This window comes from Trichechus manatus, unplaced genomic scaffold (assembly GCF_000243295.1).
Source record: "Trichechus manatus latirostris isolate Lorelei unplaced genomic scaffold, TriManLat1.0 scaffold00040, whole genome shotgun sequence".
Lineage (NCBI taxonomy): Eukaryota > Metazoa > Chordata > Mammalia > Sirenia > Trichechidae > Trichechus > Trichechus manatus.
Genome location: NW_004443976.1, coordinates 12,115,765 through 12,132,979, shown reverse-complemented (window position 1 = coordinate 12,132,979; position 17,215 = coordinate 12,115,765). Strand labels below are relative to the sequence as shown.

Sequence of the window (17,215 nt, the reverse complement as noted above, 5' to 3'; positions counted from 1 at the left end):
AAAAAAAAAAAAAAGAGCTGCCACCTCTGCATTGTGACTCCCTCCACCTTGCCTCATTATGACCTGGCTCCCCCACCAGCTGGTAGGGATCCCCAAGTACTGGCATGAGTGCAGTGTGGGTTGGGGCCGGTGGGGGGGGCACGGCCCAGGTGGCCCTAGGACCCCCCCACCATGGAAAACCAGCTCTGGTATGACACCCTGGGGTGCTGCAATCAATACCAAGAAAGTCCTCAGGACGCTGAGGACTTCCTGCTTCTGCTGCTGGGTCTCATCATTCTTGTCAACATTGGGATCAACATGGCAATTGTGGTGAGTGATGGTTGGGGACAAATGCTAAGGGGTGAAAAAGTCTGAAGGTGTAAGCCAGCTGCAGCCTGCACTTCCACCTGTGGGAGTGGTCGTGGCTGGGAGGGGGGCAGGGGCTGGGGGTGGAGAGCCTGGCCTTCACTCTCACCCCACTCCTAGATGTGGCATAGGCTCCAGAATGCCTTAGACAAGATGATCTGTTGGATTAATCAGAAAAGTAAGTATGGCAGCTAGAGAGGGGACTTCCAACCACATCCCTAGAAACCCAGGCCCCAGGGCTCCCAACACTGACCTCTTCTGACAATTGCCCTGATCTCATGGACTCTTGCCTTCCCCAGATGACACCTTCCAGTCTTGTCAAAACTCCCCCAAAGATCCATGTCAGGCCCCAGCCAGGGACATTCACATTCACTGCACCCTGGACCCTGTGGACGTGAAAATGGCCCGGCCCACAAGCTGTTCCTCTTCTCCATACCATCTCCGCAACCGCAGCCCTCGCAGCCACCGCCGCCGCCATCGCCCCTGCAGCCACCAGCAGAGACCAAAGAACCACAGACAATTCCGCCACGGCTGCCCAGTCTTCTGTGGCCTACGCGGCAGCCACAAGATGTCACCCCTGCGGCCAGTGCCTTCCTTGGATCCGGAGGACCAGGACTCCTGCCTGGAGGATGAGGATGACCTGTCCTTCCCACATCCCAAGTACCCACGCGGGGGCTGGGGAGGACTCTATCCGAGGTTGGGCCTGCCCTCCAACCTGGGGCTGTGGGGCCACCAAGGCGGCATCCTGGCCAGCCTGCCACCACCCTCTCTCTACATGTCCCCTGAACTTCGCCGCATGCCCAAGCGTGTAGAGGCCAAGTCTGAGCTGAGGATGCGGTCCTACGGGCCCCGTTGCTCACAATCCCACATTTGGGGCAATGTGGAGGCTGAACACTGGACCTCGTCTCTACAACCTCCCCGCCGGCTGCCCCCTAACCCCTCCTGGGTCCCTGGGGGGCACAGCCCTCACCCCTCGAGGGGCCACCTGCTGTATGACTCCTGGGAGCAGCGGCGGTGTGGTCTAGAGGGCTCTGAGCCCCCACCTGCCCTGGTGCCCCGTAGCCCCACCCGGCCCGAGGCCCAGGGCTACCGGGATCACTACTCCCCACAGTCCCACCGACAGGGCCTCCCTAGCCACCCTTACAGCCAGCCCAACCGCAGCCCCCACCCATCTGCAGGACACTTGACTTATAACTCACGGGATCCCCATGAGGTTCGGCGCCGGGCGGCTGAATGGGCTGAGGCTCTGCCCGCTCGGCATTTTCTGACCACCTCCAACTCCCTCACTGTGTTGGGCGAGGCCTCATGCCAGCCTGGCCCAGCTCCTGGCTCAGCGTCACTCCACCGCTCTTCCCAGCCCCTGCCTGTGGTCCAGGCTGCTGAGCCCACCCCGCCCCCGACCACCTTCATCCCACTTAGCCGGAACCCGGGGGGCAATGCCAGCTACCAGGTGTACGACAGCCTGGAGCTGAAGAGGCAAGTGCAGGAGAACCGAGTGCGGGCCACCTCATTGCCACCACCTTCCACCTTAGCCTCAAGGCCCTTTCTGCACAGGAGCCGGGCTGGGAAACTTAGCTGACCAGCAGGCGAGTGTGGGTGGCAGGGCAGGGCATGGAGAGAGGAATAAAGAGAAACAGAGTCCAGGAAGCACTGTAGTGGTCTATGGCTTGGAAGTACCATTCTTTCTGCCCTTGGCTTCCTAAATTAAGAAGCTAATGTCCTCTTCTTGGTGTGGGGATGCCCTTGGCTTAGTGGCCATGGACCTACCAGCAGGCCCCTCCTGGGTCCACTATGCACTAAAGATCTTGTAGCTGCGGACTCCAAACCACTGGTCTCTGGGCACTCACCGCATCTGTCCCAGCTTTCCCTGTCCTCAAAAGACTGGGAGGCTCAGCCTCAAACGAGAAGCTGAGGCCAGATTCCAGCCCTGGGGGTTCCAGTCTGGGCAAATGCAGGCCCAGTGTAGGGCGGGGAGGAGGCCCAGGTCTGGAAACCAGCCAGGCCTACCCCAGGGCTCCAAGGCCAAGGTCTTGCCAGTTTCAGGAGTGGACAAAGGGGCTCAGAATTCTTAGCCAAAACTGCAGAAATGACAGAACGAGTGACTGTGTGAATGAGGGAAGTCAGTGGGCAGTGAGGGAAATACTGAGGGAGGAAGGAAGGGGAGGTATGCTGGGCACCAGGTCTTGTCTGACCTTCCAGGTTCAGGATACTCAAGCCTAGTTACTAGGGAACCCCTGTCTGGGCCTTCCACTTCCTCTCCTCCCTCATTGTGACCCCACCACCCGCCCCATTGTGACCCAGCCCTTCTCCCCCTCCCCCAACAGAGGAGTCTGGCTCCTAGTATGTGTGGGGTGGCCAGGGGGCCCAGGCAGTCCTGGGACCCCAGGCCATGGGTGAGCAAGCCCACCACAGAGCCCAAGTGTGTTCTGGCACCAACCCCAGGAAGTGCCAGGACTTAGGAGATTCGATTCTTCTGCTTCTGGGCAGCTTCATCTTGCTCAACGTGGGGATCAATGTGGTGACTCTGGTCAGGGCAGGGTCTGGGCAGCAGGGTGGAAGGGACCCTGAAGTCTCACAGGGGCTAAGGTGGGAGGGCTGCTGGGATGTGGCCAGACAAAGGTTGGACTTCTGGACTCTCCCCTCCCCTGCTTCCCTCAGCTCTGGAGGCATCTGAAGAGCTCCTTGCGGATTCTTTTCCATCATTTTTTCCCCAAAGGTGAGTGAGCCTAGGCATGTGGGATGTGGGCCACACCCCTTTCCCCTATCCCTGTCCCTGTTCTCAGCCCCTCAGGGACCCAGGCTTTGTCCCATCCCACTTCTCCCTGCAGACAAGCAACCCAGCGCTATAGGCAGCCATCCTGTGTGTATGCGCTACTCCGTCAGCCCCAAAAACCTGTGCTCAAGAGTCTCTTCCCACTTTCATCATCGCTCCAGCTTCCTACCTGGGCACTCTAATCACCTTGACTCCTGGATACCAGACACGAATGATGAGAAGGCTTCTAGGTGCTGCTGGATGCCACCTCAGTGTGGACACACAGGGGCTCCCACAGAGGCTCCATGGGGACTGTGGAATGAGGGGACGACGGGAGTGGGGGAAGCCCCTCAGCTCACAGATTTAAAGGCTCAAGCCTCCTGTTTCTCCAGGCCAGAGACTTCTTCCCAGTTCCATGCCCCTATGGCCAACGTCAAGGCTCACAAACCAAAGATGAGCAAGCTGGACATGGTTCCACTGTGCTTGCCCCAAGAGAGCAAGATTAAAACCCCAGCCCAGTCCTCATCCCAGTTCCTGGCCCAGTCCTCAGCCCAGGACACTGTGCACATCTTAGCCCATGCCCCGGCCCACACTGGTACCCACTCCCCAGCCCAGGCCCCTGAGCATACCGCAGCCCAGGCCCCCAAGCACATCCCACCACATGCCCTGGCCCATACCTCAGCCCAGACCCAGATTCACTCCCAGGCCCACACCCCTGAACACATCTCAACCCACACACGGGCCCACTCCCAGGCCCCCGCTCTTGAGCACACATCAGCCTATGCCTCAGGCCATACCCCAGCCCAGGCCAGGACCCACTTCCAGGCCCACACCCCTGAGCACACCTCAACCCATGCCCCAGCCCACATCCCGGTCCATGCTCAGACCCACTCCCAGGTCCACACCCCTGAGCACACCTCAACTCATGCCCACACCCCTGAGCACACCTCAGCTCATACCCATGCCCCTGAGCACACCTCAACCCATACTCATGCCCCTGAGCACACCTCAACCCATGCCCCAACCTATACTCTGGCCCATATTCGTCTAAATCATACCCATGACCATTCCCTGGCCCCTGCCCCAACCCCTGCCCCAGTTCCTTCCCCAATTTCTACCCCAGCCAGTACTCCTACCCCAGCCCCGACCCCAGCGCCTGCCCCAACTCCTGCCTCATCACTGGTCATGGCCCTGGCTACTGCCCCTGTCCCTACCAGTACCCCTGCTCCTGTCCCTGCCCCCACCCCTACCCACATTCTAACCCCTATTCCCTCTAACCTGGCTGCCTTGAGCCATGGCCTTTCCACTGGACACGTGGTCTACGATGCCCGCAGGGTAAAGCAGAACTTCTTCCATGTGCACAGTCCCAAGAACTCTGAGTATTCTAGAAAGGACTTGGGTACCCTCTCCAAGCCCCAAGATGGGCAGGGCCTGGTGAGCTCTGGTACATCTGAGCAAACATTAAAGCAGCGTGGTGGGGATGGTGCCAAGCCCACTGCAGGCTCTGTACTGGGCTACTTGGAGTTGGGGAATATGGAATGGAAGATCCCAGATGATGGTAAAGACAAGTTGTTCCAGCCCAAGACCTTCCCTTACTGCAGCTTCCAACCCTGCAGTTCTGGGAGAAAGAACACAGACTCCCAGGCACCAGTCTACCCCAAGTTCCTGGTCTACTCCCAGGAAGTTGCACCTTCTCAACCTTGTTTTCATTCTCCAACCACTGCCCAGAGCTCACTGAGCACCCTTCCTCCACCATGCACTCTTTCCCTGCCTCTTGTTCCTCCCAGATCCTTTGTCCTTCCTGAACCCACCAGCCATCAGAAACCCTCGACCTCAATACAAACCCCTACCTCTCTCCCAACCTCCAAGTCTCCTCAGTCCATCCCCCCTTCCCAATTCCTCATCTCTCCCCAGTTCATCATTCCCCAATCCCTGATCCAACCCCAATCCCCTGAACCTCACAAGAGTCTAGGCCTTACCCAAGACTCTGGCCTATGTCCTTCAAAAGACCCAGGCCTTACCCAAGATCCAGGCCTCCACAAAAACCCAGGCCTTACCCAAGATCCAGGCCTCCACAAGAACCCAGGCCTTATCCAAGATCCAGGCCTCCACAAGAACCCAGGCCTTATCCAAGATCCAGGCCTCCACAAGAACCCGGGCCTTACTCAAGATCCAGGCCTCCATAAGCATCCTGGTCTCTACAAGAGCCAAATTTCTTCTCAAGACTCTGGCCATCATAAGAGTCCAGGCATTATCAAAGATTCTGGCCCCCAAAAGAGCCCTAAACAAGACGCTGGTGTCTTTAGGAGCCCATGTGTCACCCAACCCTCTGACCTCCATAAGAGCACACTATTTACCCAAACTTCTGGCTTTCAGAGGACCTCAGGCTTTATGCAAGACTCTGGGGTCTATAGGAAACTAAACCCAACCCAAGAGACTGTAGCTGACAAAAGTCAAAGCCACCCCCAAGCAACTGGCCTCCATAAGACAGGCCCGTCTCAAGATTCTGGAGGCTACAAGAGTTCAGGCATTTCCCAAGATTTGGGAGTCTGCAGGGATCCAGCTCTAACCCAGGAATCTGGTCTCCACAAGAGCCTAGGCCTTGCCCAAACCTCTGGCCTTCCTAAAGGCTCAAGCCCTACCCAAGACTCAGGAGACTATAAGAATCTAGGCCCTACCCAAGATTCTGGAGTCCGCAGGAGCCCAGATCTTACTCAAGATTCTAACCTCCACAAGAGTGCAGGCCTTACCCAAGCTATTGAAGTCAAAAAGAGATCTGGCCTTACTCAAGATGTTAGAGCTTACAGGAGCCCAGAACTTACTCAAGACCCTAACCTCCACAAGTGCCCAGGAATTAATCAAAATCCTGGACCCCATAAGGGCCCAGCCCTTACCCAAGACTCTGGCCTCCTCAAGAGTCCTGGTCTTACTCAGAAATCTGGCCTCCACAAGGACTCATGCCTTAGCCAAGATCCTGGCCTCCAAAAGAGCCCAGGCCTTGCCCTAGGTACTGACTCTGTCCCAGTCTTAGGCCCTCTTCAGACCCCCAAGTCAACACCATCCCTGATGAAGTCATCTGTATCTGAGGAGGCTCCCCAGAGGGATGACACAGAGCAGCAAATACCTTGGACTTCTGTCCCACTCAATCAAAACTCCAGCTCGTCCAAGGACCAGGTGATCTACAGTGATCTGCAAACCTTCTCAGAGGTACCTGTACTAATTGAGCTGCAGCCATCCTCCCGGAGGGCAGGCAGCCAAGACTTGGTACACCGCCCTACGGATACAGTTCCTCCAGCCTGCCAGAACTATCGCCAGATGTCTATGCCTCTCAAAATCAACTGGAAGCCCCACTGCCCTGGACCAGGGCACCGGGCAGGGCATGTGGTCTTTGATGCCCGCCAGAGACAGTTAGGAGTGGGCAGGGACAAATGTGAAGCTCTGTCTCCCAGGCGCCTTCACCAAGAGGCACCCAGCAACACACGGGAGACCACTAAGGAGTGGGGATATCAGCATGTAATGAAGACCGTGGAAAAAGAGGGGACAAAGGTACATCAGGAATAAAGAGGCGAGAGAAGTGTTCTGTGGTTGTTTGAGGACATCCACCCCAGCCCCAGCCCTGACACTGGCCACCCACAGGGTCTGGTGAGGACTGCCTCTGCTCTTCCTCCATAGCTAAATCCATTATCCTCAAGGCCCTAGAGCTGCATTGTCCAATACAATAGCACTAGCCATATGTGGCTATTAAATTTTAATTAAAAATAAGTAAAATTAATTTCTGTTCCTCAGTCACTTTATCTACATTCCAAGTCCTCAACAGCCACACATGGCTAGTATCTACTATATTGGGCAGTACAGATTTAGAACATGTCCATCATCACAGAAAATCCTATCAGACAGCAATGATCTAGAATGTAGAGAAGCTTTCCTTTCTCTTCCCATCCACTCCTAGCATCTTTAAAACTCCCACAGAGCTTAGAGAACTTAGCTCCTCTTAGGGTAGCTCAGAGCCTACCCTCTTGGGAGGAGGTGAGACGTAGAGACGCCTGATGCCTCGTTGCCTCAGACCAAGAGAAAGAACTCAGTCTTCAGTTCTCTTGACCTGGCCTCTTGGGTCACAACCAAAAAAACAAACAAACAAAAAAGTTGCCGTCGAGTTGATTCTGACTCATGGCGACCCCATCTGTGTCAGAGCAAAACTGTGCTCCATAGGCTTTTCATGACTGATTTTTTGGAAGCAGATTGCTAGGCCTTTCTTCCAAGGTGCCTCTGGGTAGGTTTGAACCACCAACCTTTTGGTTAGTAGTCCAGTGCTTAACTATTTGCATCATCCAGGGACTCCCACAGCCAGATGTATGGAAACCTGCCTCCCCAATTCTGGGCTGTCTCGTGGCTCTTGGTACCCCAGGGGCCCTAGCCCTGGTTGTTGAGGGGGAAGAGTTCCTTTCACGAGGCCTGGGATACCCAGATTGAGCCCCGGATTCTAAGAGTCCCCTTTATAGGCCTCTAATTTTTCTAGCAGTCCCTGCTTACTTGTCTGGCCCATAGACTTAGGCCTATCCACTCTGGAGACAATCCCTTGGCAGAGGGAACGTATGCAGTCCCGGCCCAGCAATGAATTGATCTGATCTGCATGCCTGTCCCTGATTTCCTATCTTTCTGTTCCATTATCCTTGCTCCAGGCCCCACTCTGGATTTAAAACGTGTCCTGGTCCTTAGTAACATAAATTACTGAAAACAATTTCCTGCCCTTGATAATCTTCCATTGCCTTGCCCCAGCCCAGCTAGGAGTTTCCTCTGGATTCGATTTTCATTTTCTTTGCCACTTCTCACGCATGCCTGTGTGGGGGGTCACTGCTCACTAATATGTATCTCTTCCCTGGATCAGATGTGCATGCCTGAGTCACTTCCCATGTGTTTCTGCTTAACACTGATCACTGATCCAAGGAGACACCTGTTCACCTAGCCAGGGAGTCCCTTTCCAACACCTTCCTGGTTCAGCTCTGTGACACTGGACAAGTCATGGGCAACCTTTCTAGGCTACACTTTCCTTGTCTCCAAAATGAGGGAAGTAAGCCTTTTCAGACCTAAATGACCAGCGCTCCTCCACTCACACGTGGGACCCAAGGGTCTCTATTTCTCCCCAGGCCCTAGGGTGCATCTCCCATTATTGTTTGCTATTCAGCTCCACCTATTACCCCTCTGCCCCAACCCCAAAGGATGCTTGGGTGGGGTTGACCTGGGCTTCTAAAGACCCAGAACAGTCTATCTCCATGGGAACTACGACTTCCATCGGGCACTGCTGCGGCAGAACAGGAAAGAATGTGGAGGCGTGGCTCCAACGCCCTGGTAGCTCGGGAGACAAACTACAACTCCCAGGACAGCCCGAAAAATCAAAAGGGAGGGGCGTGATCGTAATCTAGGGGCGTGGCCAGGTGGGCAAGAGGAAGAAGTTACCTGTTGAATCGTTCTATCCACTCTCTTTCCCACCCTTGCAGCTACCCCTAAGAGGTAGACCATACACCTCTTCCGAAAAGAGGTAAGAGGAGGTAGGCAAAGGGAGTCGCCGGGCGCCGGCAGAGACTGGCTATTGCATCCCGTAGGAGAAAGACAACGGCTACTTTTCACCTGCTGAGTCAGATAAGCCAGTCCTTGGGGGCGGGGGCCTGCATAAGAGAAAAGGGCAAAGACTGAGAAGTACTTATTTGTTCCTTTTAAAAACTAAATTTAGGGCCCTTCATCTGCAGATGTGTCTGGGGCACTCGCTTGGCTTCGGAAACAGGGAGATTGAGGGCGATTTTTCGGCCACAAAGGAAAGGCCCGTCTAGGCTGCGCCCGTCCGTGTTTTCCCTAGTCAAAATCGATAGAGCCACATGGCTTCCGCTGTCTGGGGGGGTGCCCCATGGTGGGGCCCGCCACCCCCGGCCCCAGCCCGGCCGCTCACGGACATAGACTTCTGCTCTGGAGCGCAACTTCGGGAACTGACCCAACTAATCCAGGAACTGGGGGTGCAGGAGAGCTGGAGTAACGGGCCCAAGCCGGGGCCAGATCTCCTTCAGGCCAAAGACTTTGTATTCTCTTTGCTCGGTAAGTAATCCTCCTTGCCTTCGGGAACTCTCGGCTCTTAGCCACACCACGCCCTTGCTCCGTTTTGGGCCACACCCCCACGAACCCTTCTCTTCCCTTAGGTCTAGTTCACCGCCGGGACCCCCGCTTTCCTCCTCAGGCAGAACTCTTGCTGCTTCGTGGCGGGATTCGCGAGGGTTCCCTGGATTTGGGGCCTGCACCCCTGGGTCCCTACGCCCGGGGACCTCACTACGACGCCGGCTTCACTCTCCTGGTGCCGGTGTTTTCGCTGGACGGCACTGGGCCAGAGCTGCAACTGGACCTGGAATCCTGCTACGCATGGCTCCTCCTCCCAGAGCTAGAGTGCGGAACCCCGGTCCGGGAGGCGTGGCAGGATTGCCTGGGACCCCCGGTCCCAGGAGGATGTGATTCGAGCCACCGAAACGACAACGAAGAAAGTCCCGCGGACCAGCTGCACGGTTACGTCACTGAGCCTGAGCCGCAGGTGTCTTTGGAAAAATCATCTAGTGACGTTTCAGGGCCCGAGTCGCCTGGGCGTGACGTCACTGATTTTGGTTCTCCCGCACCATTGAAGACATTGAGTGGTGACGTCACCCAGCCAGCCGACCCAAGCGGGGTCCCGAAGCCTTCTGAGGCGCGGGAAGTGTGGCCCACATTGTGTCCCGCCCAAGTGGCTGCCTGGTTCTTTGCTTCGCTGGCCGCGGTGGCCGAGGACCTCATCCCGGTCCCGGGTGCCCCGCGCCTGGTGCACGCAGCCCGCCACGCGGGGTTCACGACGGTCCTCCTGGCCACCCCGGGGCCCCCGCGCCGCCTCTTGCTCTTCGACCTGATCCCGGTGGTGTCCGTGGCCGGCTGGCCCAAAGAGGCTCGGAGCCACTCATGGGCTGGTCCGCTGGCCCCCGGGTCCGCCTCCTTCTACCTGGTGCCTGGAGGCAGCACCGAGCGGTCAGGTGCCTCTGGCTGGCAGCTCTGCTTCGCCCGCCAGGAGCTGGCGCTCAAGGCGCGCATACCGGAGCCACTGCTGCAGGCGCACGCCGCGGCCCAGGCTCTGCTGCGCCCGCTGGTGGCGGGGACCCGAGCTGCGGCGCCCTACCTGCTGCGGACTTTGCTCTACTGGGCGTGCGAGCGGCTGCCCGCACTCTACCTGGCGCGGCCCGAGAACGCGGGCGCCTGCTGCCTTGGGCTGCTAGACGATCTGGGCCGCGTGCTTGAGGCTGGGGCGCTGCCGCACTATTTTCTGAGCGGCCGGAAACTCCGCGCGGGGGACGGCGCCACTGCTCTGCGGGAGGCGTTGGCCCGGCTCCGCGGGGACCCTGCCGGGGCCCTGCGCGCGGCGGTGGAAGAGGCCAAGGCTGCGCGCAAAGGAGGCGGCTTGGCCGGCGTGGGGGGCGGGGTCCATTAAAGACAATGCTCCTACCCGCGTGCAAAATGCTTTTGGGGAGCGGGACGTGGAGCGAACTGCCAGTGCCTCTCCTGTGGGGAGAAACTATGTCTCTTGCGCCCAAAGACCCTGTTGTAAAAGCCCTCGTCGTTTCCTCCCAAACCCTAGCCCTGTCTCCCCATTCCAGACTGTCCACTCCTAATCTGTGGCCAGCGCACCTCCCGCCCCAGCACAGCCTGAGAAAAACACCTCCCTCCCCCAAGTTCTCTTGTTCTTTCCTCTTAGGCATCAATAGAGATAGGGAGACTATATACGCTTACAAAACGCGGAAACGAGAGGTATGCAGACCCGGAACTAACCAATTTGGCTCACACAAAAGCAGGGATATTAAGGAGGCCAGATTTCGCCCCAGGCTCAATATCACCACTACCACCCGGTCTCCAGTTCTTTCCCTTTTCTTGATTCTGTTCTGTCCTCACTCCTATCCTGTGCAGTAGGGTCCCCTCTCCATTCTCAGGCCGTCAGCCATTCCATCTAGCTTAAGCCCAATCTCTCCCCTCATCCAGAGTTCAGATCAGTGGCGTCGCCTCCCTGTCCCTCCTCTTCTGAACCCCGAGACGTACGGCGCAGCCTCGGTTCCGTCCCCACTCGCCGCCACCAAGGCACCCGGGGGTTCCTCCTGTCGAGTTACTCCCCCCTTTCCCGGCGTCTCCGCCCCCTGCCCCGCCCCCGGGCCGGCTCTCAGAGGAGGGGGAGCTCCTGTCCCCGGCACCGCCTCAGCTTCCCACAGCCGCTGCCGCTGCTGCCGCCGCCGCTTCGCCTGCTCCAGCCGCCTAGCCCAGTGCTGCGACTTTGCCGGACCAGGGCGCTCTGCGGAGATACCCTCACTCCTTCCTGGAGAGCCAGGGCATCAATACGGGCGCAGGGGGAAGCTCCGCTTGCGAGGGACAGGGAGGGAGGAGCCTGGAGCCGGAGCCAGTGCCACCCGTCGCGGGATCAACAGGACAGGACAGGTTGTGGGGCGTCGGGGAAGGAAGACGGGGGTGCTATAGGCAATCCCGGGGAGGACGAGGAAGCCTGGCCGCAGAAAGCTCAGACTGATGCTCTCCGACTAGTAGGGGGCCTGTTCACATTCGGGGACCAGTGACAACGTGGGTGCATTCCACTCGGGGGGCTGTTGGATTGGAGGGCGTGGGATCTAAACAGCAGCAGCTGTCTCCAAGGAAACTTAAGAGGCAACCAGGAAAAAAAAAATCCCTGATGCTCCTTATTTTGAAGTGACAGTGGGCCCCTCAGACAAACACCTGGTGTATCTGCTAGGAAGGGTGGATTTGGAGGTCACTTCGAAAGGAGTGGAGGTGACAAGGTGAGGAAAGGGGCTCAGCAGCTGGAACCTTGGGACACTAGAAATAGGGGTGACATGGTGAAAAAAGGTATTGTCCAGTGAGAGAGCCTGGGAACCTCTTTTCACAGAACTGGAAGAGCCTGGAAATTCCAAGACATAGGTTTTGGGGATTTCAGTGAAAAAAGTGGGGGATCCTGTCCATTTAGGGGGTAGCAAAGGAAAAGGCACCAAGGTTGAGTTCCTCCCTGACATTGGCCGCTCCCTAGTAGAAGTGGAGTGAGCTAATATCCTCAAAGGACCCACTCTCTTTAGATTACAAGAGTGGATTTGGTAGGGGTGCAGGACCCCAAAATAGGGTGGAGAGGTGCCTGGGGATACTGGAACTGCATCTTGGAAATTTTGAGGGTGTTGGCTTTGGAATAGGGGACAGGGACACTGGACAGCAGGGAAGGGGAAGTTTTTAGTAGGAGGCAAAATTGGAGGGTGAGGTCAACTGAGGGGGCCGCAGGCTGCTGGGTCCGGTGGAGCGAGCACGGACAGTCGGAGCTGGCGACTGTGGGGGCGGTCTGGGGCCTAGCCTCAGGTCCTGTGAGTTGGGCGATGAGTCGGGGCCAGAGCGGCAAGAGCATGCCCTGGTGAGCGGGTTTCTCTGGGGGAGCCCAGCGCGCTTTGGGCGCCTGCCGGTTTGGGGGTGTCTTCTCCCGCGGTGCCATGGCGGCGCTGGCCAGTAGCCTGATCCGGCAGAAGCGGGAGGTCCGCGAGCCCGGCAGCAGCCGGCCCGTGTCAGCGCAGCGGCGCGTGTGTCCCCGCAGCACCAAGTCCCTTTGCCAGAAGCAGCTCCTCATCCTGCTGTCCAAGGTGCGACTGTGCGGGGGGCGGCCCTTGCGGCCGGACCGCGGCCCGGGTGAGTGCGGCTGGGGCGGGGTCTCCGGGCCGGGGTCTCTCTGCCTGGGAGGTTGAAGTCAGGGACTCCGAAGAGTGGGGCCCGGCTGAGGGGGCTCCCGGAAGTGGAAGGGGGTGGGCCAGGACGACAAAGTCCCAGCCTGTCTAACCTTGCCTCAGTTTCCTTTCTCTTTTTTCCCATCATCCCGAGTCTCCTTGCTTTCGAGGGCAAGGGGGAAGCGTGATGGATTAAGTCTGGCGCCCCGAAGCCTCGCAGCTCCTGTTCCCCTCCTCCACCAAACACTGGAGTCCCCACCCCCACCGTCCGCCGCCTACGTGCGGGTTCTCGCGATTCTTTCAATCCGGAGCCGAGCGGGCTTGGGGTTCCTGACGCCTAGGTCACCCCCAGGGTTTCTGCGGCTCCGCCGCCCCACCCCCGCCCCGGTTTTCCCGCTGCTCCACTCTTTGGCTCCGTTCCTTCTGGCCGAGCACGCCTGGCTCAGAGCCAATCTCCCCCGGGGGTGTCCCTGCAGCTACCTCGCCAGCCCGTCCCCCTGTGCGCCCTCCTCCCGTGACCTGGGCTTCAAGAAGGGAGCTGGGTACCCGCAATTACCCCCGAATTCCTCCCTGCGCGACTCTGAAACCGAGTCCCATAGGCTCAGGGGACCCTCTGCCCGGAGGAACTCAGACACAGTTGGAGGGCTGGAAATGGGCACTGAGAGTGGGGGGATGGTACCACCTACAAGGGGGGACAGGGCAGTCGGCGGAGAGCAAGCGACGGGGAGGAGAGTTGTAAGGGTTAGCGTGTGATCCCCGTCCACGTACGACAGGCAGGGTGTCCCTCCGACCCAGCTCACGCCGGCTCCCAGCTCCCCTGGGGGCAGTCCCCTTGAACCCTTCTCCCGCCGCCACCGGCCGTCCGCAGTGGTACGGTCCGCAGCCCACCCTCTGAATGAGACCCAGCCCCCACGTGACTCGGTCTGTCTCTCCACCTCCTCGGCCCCCCCTTCCCCCATTTCCTGGATACAGTACCAATGTCTCCAACCCCAGGCGGGTTACCTGACTGAAGGGGAGAGGCTGAGCCTCAGGGAGGGCTGGGCCCCTCGAGCCAGCAGACTGACAGACACACAGACAGACAGACAGATGGGTCAGTGTCAGACAGGCCGGCTCTGGGCCAAGCTGAGGCCGGTGCCAAGCGAGCAGTAGCGCAGCAGCAGGTGCTGAGTCAGCGTCAGGCCGAGCCCCACCCCCTCTCCTGAGGGGGAGCCCCTACCTTGTGGTCACTCTACCGCCCCCCACATTCGCAAACACACCACCCTTTCAGCAGTCCTGTCTCCCTCCTCTGCCTTTCAATGTATCTCTTCCCCGTCTCCTTCTCCTACCTCCTCCCCTCCCCCCTTCTGGTTGAGCTGTAGAGTTGGAATTAAGCTATTTAAATAAATTTCAGTAAATTAAACTGTTAGCTCTTGGTTAGAGCAAGCAGAAAGGATCCGCATCCCAGCTTTCTCTGGAGCCAGAGAGGTTGGAGAGTGCTTGCTTGGAGGCTAAGAGAGCTGGGGCCCTGGGGCCCCTCTTTCTTTCTTCCATTCCCTTTTTTTTCCCTACCATCCCACCAAGCGTAGGAATGTTTCTGGGAACAGAGATGTCACTTTCAAAGATGAATGTCTCTCTCCCCAGAGCCTCAGCTCAAAGGCATCGTCACCAAACTGTTCTGCCGCCAGGGTTTCTACCTCCAGGCGAATCCCGATGGGAGCATCCAGGGCACCCCAGAGGACACCAGCTCCTTCAGTGAGAGGGGGAGCCAGCCACTAGGAGGGTGGGGGGAGTGGGGAGAGGATATGACAATCCTATTCCCTCTTCAGGTTCCATTGCTTTCAGTCTGTCTCCTTGACCCCCAAGGGAAGAAGTGGAGCTGGGGTGGGGATGGGAGGCTCAGGTAGGGGTTAGAAGCTGGGGGGGTGCTGATGTCCGCTCTTCCACCCCCAGCCCACTTCAACCTGATCCCAGTGGGTCTCCGTGTGGTCACCATCCAGAGTACCAAGCTGGGCCACTACATGGCCATGAACGCTGAGGGGCTGCTCTACAGCTCGGTGAGACATTAAGGCTGAGTGGCCTGGGATACTGGTGCCCCCCCAGCATACAGCCATCCTCAGCTACATAGAGACATTCTGCAGCCCAGGACTCCCTCTTCCCCCAGCTTTTACTGATGGCCAATCATCACTGACCGCCTGAGAGCACCTCCTCTAGGGTCCCACCAATCCCTACTCCTCCTGTAGCCCTCCAAACACCCCCCCAACAGATTCTTTGGGAATCCAACTGCTTCAGCCTTCTAGGGCTCCTAGTTCTTATTCTGCCTCTTCCAAACTTTGTTATTACTCACTTCCCAGAGTCATTCAGGGGATGGTGAGGGGTGAAGGTAGAGTGCAGAGAAGGGACTTTCTTATTCCAGCCCCCTGAAAGTCTAGCTGTTATCTCTCAGGGGCCTACCAGGCTCCTCCTTGTCCTCCCTTTGACTAGTTCCTGCATGGACTCTGAAGTTAGGCCCCCACGGACATGCATGGATGACATCCCAGCTTATTCCTTCCCAGGGCTCCTTTCTGCTCAGTGATGTGTCTGTTTGTCTCTCTGTCTGTGCCTGTCTGGGTCTTTGTCTCCTCAGCCGCATTTCACAGCTGAGTGTCGCTTTAAGGAGTGCGTCTTTGAGAATTACTATGTTCTGTACGCCTCTGCCCTCTACCACCAGTGCCGTTCTGGCCGGGCCTGGTACCTAGGCCTAGACAAGGAGGGCCGGGTCATGAAGGGAAACCGAGTCAAGAAGACCAAAGCAGCTGCCCACTTTGTACCCAAGCTCCTGGAGGGTGGGTATGGCCTCAAGAAAAGGTGGGCCACATGGGAGGGTATTGACATGCCCACATGGACATTCACTGACATACAGCTCAGGCTACATGTGTCAAGAGGACCACTATAATGACAGGTCAAGCCAGTAAAGCTTTGGTCTTTGTGGGTCTGGGGAGCCCTTTTCCTGTGGGCTGGGGTTCCAGAGGGTGAGTGTAGGGGAAGGGAGCCCATTCAGAGCTCTGACTGTCTGTCTGGATTCGTCTGTGCCTAACTCTTTCCTTCCTGCTCCTTTCTCTCCCCTTCACAGTGGCCATGTACCAGGAGCCTTCTCTCCACAGTGTCCCTGAAACCTCTCCTTCCAGTCCCCCGCCCCCTGAAATGTAGTCCCCAGGCTGGAGGCTCCCTGCACTCCCACTGAGCCAGCCACCCGGACGGCCTGTCTCCCAGCCCTGCTCCTGGCCCTGCTCTCACCCCTGCCTGCCACACTCATGCCCTGAGCAGCCAGGTTCCACCAGGTGCTCTTCCCTGGGGGAGCCTAGGGACTGGCTGTGACTTTTGGAGCTTCTGAGACCCCTCAGATCCTTGAACCTAGGAGGGAGATACAAAGGTGTCTGAAAATGGTCCTGGCTGATCACTCTTCTTTCCTTCCGTAGTCACAGACCCCCAAAACCTTTTCCTGGGTTGGCACTGTGATTTCCAAAATGGACAGAGGCAGGGCATATACACTTCCCACTCCAGGCCCTGCCAGTTGCTGGAGCCCTATGCACCTTCTTCATTGCCACTGAGCCACAGATTTATAGGTCCATTAGAGTTCAGGATTAGTTTCCATCTTTCCCCACTCCGCCTTCTGCCTTGGTCTGGACAGGTTCTGGAACATGGGGCACCTCAGCCAGGGCCATTTCTGAACTAAGGCTCTGTGTGGAACCCAGGCATGCTGTCAGACTGTTCTGATTCCATCAGGCTTCTGTCCTCGACCCAGAAAGACCCCTGGTTTCCAAGGAGAGGGAGGCTGGATTTGAGCTCTGCCCAGCCATGGCCTCGGCCTGAACTGGGACCGGTCTCAGATCACCACAGGCTTAACTTCCTTATCCCAGAGACACCCAGTTCTAGAGCCTGGGGTTCTAGACCTATGTGGAGCCATACTTTCTCCCGAATCTCAGCTCTAGAAGTTAGACTGCAACTCTCAGGGCTTCCCCCCAGGATGGAACTGGGGCCTGTATAGCCATATTATTGCTCTTGAGTAAGTTCTAGATCCACCCTCCCACCTTCTCTAGTGATGTCCATTAAGGCTAGGCTCTGGAAAGGACCCAGCTATGATTCATAAAGAACTGAGTTCTGGATGAATTAAGTACCACTTCTTATTTTTCCTAGATAATTAAAAAAAAAAAGTTTGTTCTTCCATATAGGATGCTAACTTTATTTTTAAATGCAGTTTCTAGCTCCTGGAACCCAGCTGGGGTCCTGCCAGGGGAACAGAGTCTGGGAAGAGGCAGAGGAGTTTTGGAAGGATCCCTGTCTCCTAACAGGGAGGCTGGGATGGGGAAGTGGCCACAACCATGGCATGGTGGGACCTGTGCTTGGATTTTGG

General features: G+C 57.5%; 3 protein-coding genes across 3 annotated transcripts; all 3 read left to right on the top strand.

Moving 5' to 3' along the window:
- The first annotated feature begins 171 nt into the window (after window positions 1-171).
- Window positions 172-1,924, top strand: SPEM2 (SPEM family member 2). The gene is made up of 3 exons (XM_004376037.1): window positions 172-309; window positions 466-523; window positions 645-1,924. Exons 1-3 carry the CDS (start codon window positions 172-174, stop codon window positions 1,922-1,924), a joined length of 1,476 nt encoding a protein of 491 aa, XP_004376094.1.
- A 6,919-nt stretch (window positions 1,925-8,843) lies between these two features.
- On the top strand, window positions 8,844-10,583 carry TMEM102 (transmembrane protein 102). Its single transcript, XM_023731020.1, has 2 exons — window positions 8,844-9,181; window positions 9,283-10,583. Exons 1-2 carry the CDS (start codon window positions 8,968-8,970, stop codon window positions 10,581-10,583), a joined length of 1,515 nt encoding a protein of 504 aa, XP_023586788.1. The 5' UTR covers window positions 8,844-8,967.
- A 2,020-nt stretch (window positions 10,584-12,603) lies between these two features.
- On the top strand, window positions 12,604-16,011 carry FGF11 (fibroblast growth factor 11). Its single transcript, XM_004376215.3, has 5 exons — window positions 12,604-12,811; window positions 14,467-14,577; window positions 14,776-14,879; window positions 15,449-15,647; window positions 15,935-16,011. Exons 1-5 carry the CDS (start codon window positions 12,619-12,621, stop codon window positions 16,009-16,011), a joined length of 684 nt encoding a protein of 227 aa, XP_004376272.2. The 5' UTR covers window positions 12,604-12,618.
- The last annotated feature ends 1,204 nt before the right edge of the window (window positions 16,012-17,215 follow it).